Source organism: Chaetura pelagica, unplaced genomic scaffold (assembly GCF_000747805.2).
Source record: "Chaetura pelagica isolate M959 unplaced genomic scaffold, ChaPel_1.0 scaffold118, whole genome shotgun sequence".
NCBI classification, from domain to species: domain Eukaryota; kingdom Metazoa; phylum Chordata; class Aves; order Apodiformes; family Apodidae; genus Chaetura; species Chaetura pelagica.
This window is the reverse complement of record NW_009954408.1, coordinates 902,869-909,762: the sequence shown is the minus strand read 5'-3', so window position 1 is coordinate 909,762 and position 6,894 is coordinate 902,869. Positions and strand designations below refer to the sequence as shown.

Sequence of the window (6,894 nt, the reverse complement as noted above, 5' to 3'; positions counted from 1 at the left end):
GAGTGCATTTATATTTATATATATATATATATTTATACATCAGAGAGTAAGCAAATATGTATGCATAGAAGTCTCAGAAAGTCTGATGCAAAGGCTACAAGAAGAACCAGCCAAATATGATGCCCAGGTGGATTTTTTGCCAAGAAAGTGTTTTGAGAGCAGATACCCAAGACTGAGATCAAGGAAACTGCTCTGATCAAGGCTCCTCTACTTGTGTTTCCCTGGTTGCTTTCAGCTGAATATGGAACAGCTTGAAGCAGCCCAGAGTTCCCTATTTAAATGAAGACCACATAAATGAGGAAGCATCAAGTTGATCTTGGAAATAAAAGTCACGATGATACTAAAAGTATTACCAGGGGAATGTGAAGGTGTTGAACAGAACATCTTGCTTTGGGGCAAGATTGCTAAATAAATGTCAAAAACCTGTAGCAAAATACTGTATAGCACCTGATTTTAAAACAAAACAATCTCCACATACTGTGCTGTTTCTGCAGAGTTGAGAGCTCCAATGAACAATACAAGAATGAAAGAGATTCCCTCAGAAAAAGACAGGATGAGGAAGTATCTTCTTTCCATTGGCATCTACAAGATGTGTTTAATTCTTTTTTTCCCTACTGCTTGCTAACATTTACATGACACGTTCTAGAGGTCACCAACATCCTTCCAGTAACAGAACATGAAACTTATCACAATCTCTGCCATTCCTTTGATCCCAAGTTTTACAGCCAGATACCATGAAAGACTTGGGCTAGGTGCTACACCACCCAGATTAAGTCAGGCAAGAATATAGAATAAGAGTTGCTTTTCTTGAGTTCATAGACTCACAGAATGTCTGAGGATGGAGGGGACCTCTAAAGCTCATCCAGTCCAGCCCCCCTGCAGTGCTAAAGGGACCTTTTTAACTAGATCAGGTTGCTCAGAGCTTCCTCAAGCCTGACCTTGAATGTTTCTAGGGATGGGGCCTCCACCACCTCTCTGGGCAACCTGTTCCTGTGATCCACCACCCTCAGTGTAAAGAACTTCTTCCTGATACCCAATCTGAATCTGCCCTGCTCTAGTTTAAGGCCACTCCCTCTTGTCCTCTCCCTCCCCGCCCTTGTCCCAAGCCCCTCCCCAGCTTTCCTGGAGCCCCTTCAGGCCCTGGAAGGTGCTCTAAGGTCTCCCTGGAGCCTTCTCTTCTCCAGGCTGAACACCCCAACTCTCCCAGCCTGTCTCCAGAGCAGAGCTGCTCCAGCCCAAGGATCATCTCTGTGGCCTCCTCTGGACTTTCTCCAGGAGCTCCATGTCCTTCCTGTGCTGGGGGCTCCAGAACTGCACACAGTTCTCCAGGTGGGGTCTCAGCAGAGCAGAGCAGAGCAGAGGAGACAATCCCCTCCCTGGTCCTGCTGCCCACACTGCTGGTGACACAGCCCAGGATGTGATTGTCCCTCTGGGCTGTGAGTGCCTGTTGTTTGCTCATGTCCAGCTTTTCATCCATCAGTACCAAGTCACTTTCTGCAGGCAACTTGTCTTACCTGAACAAGAACTGAGCATACCCACACCAGAGCTACAGACTAGAAAAACTGGGCAAGGATGAACCCCAGGTTTTCATGCTGCCACTTGGCTGGAGGTCTCTGGGAGTGAGTGAACAGGGTGGCTGAGCACCCATGAGGCTTCAGAAAGAAATTCAGTGTCTGTGCCAGCAGGTGTTAAGCTCATTCCCACAAAATCTTACCTCATGTCAGGTGAAAAATCCACTTGGCAAGCATAGCCAGCTACCATGTGACCTTTGAAAATTTTCTTCTTGTTTAACCTGAACCTGTTCTGAGCTCCAAAGATCAGGATCTGGTTATCCATCGACTGGCAGGCCAACCACTTCCCTGGAAGGCAAGAAACAAAAGGGGTAGCAGAGCTGCACCTGAGGAAACAGACTCAACTGGAGAGGCTGTAAGAGACTTTCATATCTCTTCTTGCACTGTCTTGGTCCAGATTTTCATTACACATCAGGGCTCTAGGTGGCAGCTGGTCTTGCTTCTGCCTGTAGGTACAACTGCCAAGAGGCAAAGCCTTATGTTTGACAGGATTTGGGACTCTATTCCTACAAAACACATTCAGGACTCCAGAGAAGCTCTGGCTGTACCAATGAGCTGCATCAACCCCATGGACTTACACGTTTTAATCATAGAATCACAGACTGGGTGGGATTGGAAGGGACCTTCAAGACCATCCAGTCCCAGCCCCCTGCATGGGCAGGGACACCTCCCACCAGCCCAGGCTGCTCCAAGCCCCATCCAACCTGCCCTTCAACACTGCCAGGGATGGGGCAGCCACAGCTTCCCTGGGCAAGCAGTGTTAAGCCCCTGAGCAGAACCTGGTAATTCACAGTCAGGTAATTCAGATGAGGGGGGGAAACCCCATGGAGCTGCAGCCTGTTTGATGATCTGCTTTGTGGGTACTCTAAGATGATCACCTCTTCATTTCTCTATGGGAAAACCAGGTCCAAGGTAGATGCAGGAGTTTGAAAACCCTTACATTTTTGCAACTATGTAGTATTCTCTGTCCTAATGGAATGCATTTTAATAAAGAAATGTTAGTGAAGGGAAAAAAACCACAGGATTGTCTAATCTTAATTCTTATCTGACTTTGGGTCTGGGCAGTGCATGAACTCCTGCCTGAGGATCCAGCACAAGTGATGTGCTCCAGGCACAACACAGCAGAGACTTCTGTCCTGAGCTCTGCATATCATCACAGTGTTCTTGCAAACAGTGACAACACAAAATGTACTGACTTGACTGTAAATCTGACCCCACTTCCAGCTGCCATCTTGGAATGTGAGGATTTCCTTCAGCTTCCCAAAGAAACAAATCAAGTGTGTACCCCAAACATGTTGTTCTCCTCTTCTACTTTTTAAAAGGTCTGTTTCCTGCATCACTCAGGAGGAAAAAAATAACCTATGCAATTCATAAATGAGTGCCCCTCAGAAGAAAAGTTCCACATCTCCAAAAATTTTCAATTTACTTGTCTTTAAAGGGCTTATTTAGCTCCAAGTTGATGCATGATGTGTCTGGCACCATCTGTAGCCTAACTATGCCAAAATAACTTGTTTTGTGTGATACTGGATTAATGTAGGTCAAGATAATGTTAGTTAAGGTGGCAGGTGATGCCTTGAGCTGCAGAGATGACTGCTGCATTCCTAACATTGTTTCCTGTCTCATCTCAGACACCAAATCCTAACAGGCTGCCCAGCCAGAACTGAAAATAAGAATGAGAAATCCAGTATTTCAATGTGCAAGATTGAGATGAACTGAAAGAAAAAACAAAACTGGATCAGAACACAGAAAGTTGTACAACTTTAGAAACAGGGGTTGAAAAAGGCCACCTTGGGAAGCTCACATTTTTAACTGCAGCTCTTTCTTCCTCCAGAATCTTCCTTTTTCTATCAGAAACCCACTTCCACTGTTAAGAATAAACTCTTTACACTGCAAAGCAAAGACAATTTGGTGCTGATAGCTGGCTGGAAACTTCAGCTGTGCAACAAGCTGATCAGCCACTTGGCATAGTGGGACTGGTAACTGTAAATCTGGCAGCACTTTAATAGTGTTGATACTAAAGCCATTTAACTTTGGCCAGAACAGATAACAGAGATTTTGTCCTGTTAGGAGGATTTTCAGTGGTACTGGAGGCACTAAACCTTCATCTTCCTTCAGTTTGCTTCTAATTGAAGAGCATAAACAACAGTTCATTAACTTGCAAAACATTAAGTTACAGAATCACAGATAATTTGGGATTTCAGAATGGATTCCATTCAGAATGGAAAGGGACAGCATTAACAGGATCAGTTTCTGCTTTAATGGTGGCACCACAAGGACTGCTGGATTTGCTTAGTTCCCACCATGGCTTCTCTCAGTATTTTCAATACAGCAAGGAGTACATTGTAGCTCTATGAAAAGAAAGAATTATTTTGCCCTGTCTGGATGAATATCTACATTTAAATTGAGAGTTAGCCTGGTATAACCCCTCACCTTGACATCCTTTTTTCTTCTTCAGATTTTATAATCAAACAGATCCGGTCCAATCTTGGAATAAAGACACACATTGATGTGGGGGGAGGGTAGTGTGAGGTGACAGGGGGATGCAGCACGTTACAGAGATCTAGTCAGTAAGAGGTGCCTACAGAAATGAGGCCCAAGAAGGCACTGAAGTGTCACCTACCATTTGGAGACAGAGTCACGGCTGGCATCGAGTGCATACTTGGCTCAGCAATGTACTTGAAGTCTACAGGAATGTCCCTGCAAAAGGAAGAAGTGTGTGTTTTATGAAGACATGCAGAAGTTCCAAAGGTCTGCCTCCAGTCAGCTGGTTGCCTCAGCCACTGATCCATAGGGAGCATCTGGTGGTGTCCAAAGGAAGAATGTGCAAGAGCTCAAAAATACCACGAGTGCTCCAGCTTTAGAGCCGTCTCCAGGGTAACCTCTGATAGAGTGAAGCTGCCCCAACCAAACGACCCAGAGTCTAAAGCAGAATCATAATTCCAGTTGTTGAGAGTAAAACTGTAACACAGAGATACTCTGTTGCCTCCAGTTTAACTGCAGCTCTTACAAAACTCTTCTATAGGTAGCAAGACTAGACTGATTTATGCATGTGTATTATTGGAACATCTTACTGACTTGAGTTTTGGTTTAACTAGAAGATTTCTGTCTTTTCCTCTTCTTTTAGTTTTTAAAGAGAAAGAATACAGGATTGTCTCTCTCTCATCTCTTTGACAACACCCTTTTCCTCCTGATCTCCCCAGATGGGATACCAGCCAATGCCCAGTGTTCCCAACTGAACCATTAAGGCCCTGGTCTCGGGGGCACGTAGGACTGTGCCAGTGGGTGTTAAGAACATTCCCTGTCCTGTATAAAGGTCTAGGGGGAAATCAAGTACAGTCTAATCCTTCCTCCACAGAAGTGTCATTTGGTTTTGACTGTATAAATAGAATGACTAATGGGCTGTGTGTGTTCACAGCATTCCTCACACCAAGCACCAGGAGACAGGTAAACGTGGAAGGCATGCAGGTCTGTCTCGTTAAGCAGAACACATCTCCAGCAGCAAGCTGGTTAATGGCCTCAGCAGAAGACATGCAAAATGTTCTGTAGCAACATTAATTAATACAAAGGGGTGGTTGTGGCTTCACTGCCTAGTTCACACAGCAGAAGGGCTGCTGGGCTGGTGCTGGAGCAGAGCAGGGGGCTGCCTGGCACAGGCTGGATGGCAGCGCCGGCCTCACAAGCAAGGGAATCACAGGTCTGCTTTGTTGTGGAGGAAGTTACTTCTCATCTTGCCTTAAGCAACATGCACAAGGGCTGCAGGGGGAGAAGCTGCTCTGGTGTCAGGAAGCAAGACAAATGCTCCTGTGAGTTATTTGTTACATTCATTTACCCTTCAGAATAAGAAGGGCAACCAACTCAATACAGCGTGCGAGGCAGAGCATGTGCAGGGACAGCTGCCTTCTGAAGGGGCAGAGCTGAGGCTGCTGCTGGACAGCACATCTGGAAAGGAGCAACAAGAAGTCCACATCATCTCTGAGGCTGACCAACATAAGCACTGTGTCCAGTTCTGGAGCCCTCAACACAGGAAGGACATGGAGCTGTTGGAGAGAGTTCAGAGGAGGCCACAGAGATGATCCTTGGGCTGGAGCAGCTCTGCTCTGGAGACAGGCTGGGAGAGTTGGGGTGTTCAGCCTGGAGAAGAGAAGGCTCCAGGGAGACCTTAGAGCAGCTTCCAGGGCCTGAAGGGGCTCCAGGAAAGCTGGGGAGGGGCTTGGGACAAGGGCAGGGAGGGAGAAGACAAGGGAGAATGGATGAAAACTGGAGGAGGGAGATTGAGGTGAGACATGAGGAGGAAATTGTGGAGTGTGAGGGTGGTGAGAGCCTGGCCCAGGTTGCCCAGGGAAGCTGTGGAAGCCCCATCCCTAGAAACATTCAAGGTCAGGCCTCTGAGCAACCCGATCTAGTTAAAAAGGTCCCTGTGCACTGCAGGGGGGACAGACCAGATGGCCTTTCAAGGTCCCTTCCAACCCCACACAACCTGTGATTCTATGACAGCACAGAAGTGCAGCCCCCATGTCCCATACTACCCTTTTGCATCAGTACCCAAAAAGCATCAAACCCCACCTGCAACAGGAGGTGGGGCCATCACTGCAGTAAAGCCAGATCCTGATCACCCCCACCATCCAACACTCCCTCAGCCCACTGGTTATCTGGGAGTCCTCAGGGCCAGGTAAAAGCAACCCCACTGAAAAAGCAACCCCATTAAATGTCTCATCACAGAAGACACATCTCCAGGGTCGAAAGGTACTGCAGTGAGGAATTGAAATGCAGCACAGGTTGTCCTGCCTCCTCTCCCTTTACAAAGGCAGGCAGGCTCATCTCCTGCAGTTTATTCAGGGCAGCTCTGCTTTCTGCTGGAACCTGCCAGGCACTCCCAGGCCAGCTGCAGGAAATGCTGCAGTCAACTATGAGGCAGGATAAAGGGCACATTTATGCTTTACATTTGCTTCCAGTCAAATTGCTAAATCACATCTGCCTGTTCCCTTGAAAAAAAATATTTTAGAAGAATGACCAAGGTTGCCTGACCTGATGTGCTACACTGTGTGTTCCAATTTTTAAATTTAAAGATCTTCAAGTCCTTTCCCCACTTCACAGCATTTCAAAGGCTGCAGTTTTAAATATCACAAGCAGTATCTGCTGGTCAGGATTCAGAAATGTGATACTCTGGGGTTCTAATGCAACCTTTTCCCCAAGCAGGAGAGAGAAATCCTTTTAAAGAAAGAAGAAGAAAAAAATCCAACACCCTAAACTCCAAACTCAACCCAATTCAATGTTGGAATCTGCATACGATGAAGAGCTCTCTCAGGAGACCCCCAGATCTTTA

At 46.5% G+C, this 6,894-nt stretch overlaps 1 protein-coding gene across 1 annotated transcript in view; it reads right to left on the bottom strand.

The window, feature by feature from the left end:
- Nucleotides 1-6,894, bottom strand: part of CDC40 (cell division cycle 40) — a 36,091-nt gene that overhangs the window by 1,915 nt on the left and 27,282 nt on the right. Inside the window, exons 13-14 of the mRNA XM_010004357.1 lie at nt 4,192-4,268; nt 1,715-1,859 (exon numbers count right to left, since the gene is read on the bottom strand). Coding sequence (XP_010002659.1) covers nt 1,715-1,859; nt 4,192-4,268 — 222 coding nt within the window. The remainder of the gene's footprint in view (nt 1-1,714; nt 1,860-4,191; nt 4,269-6,894) is intronic.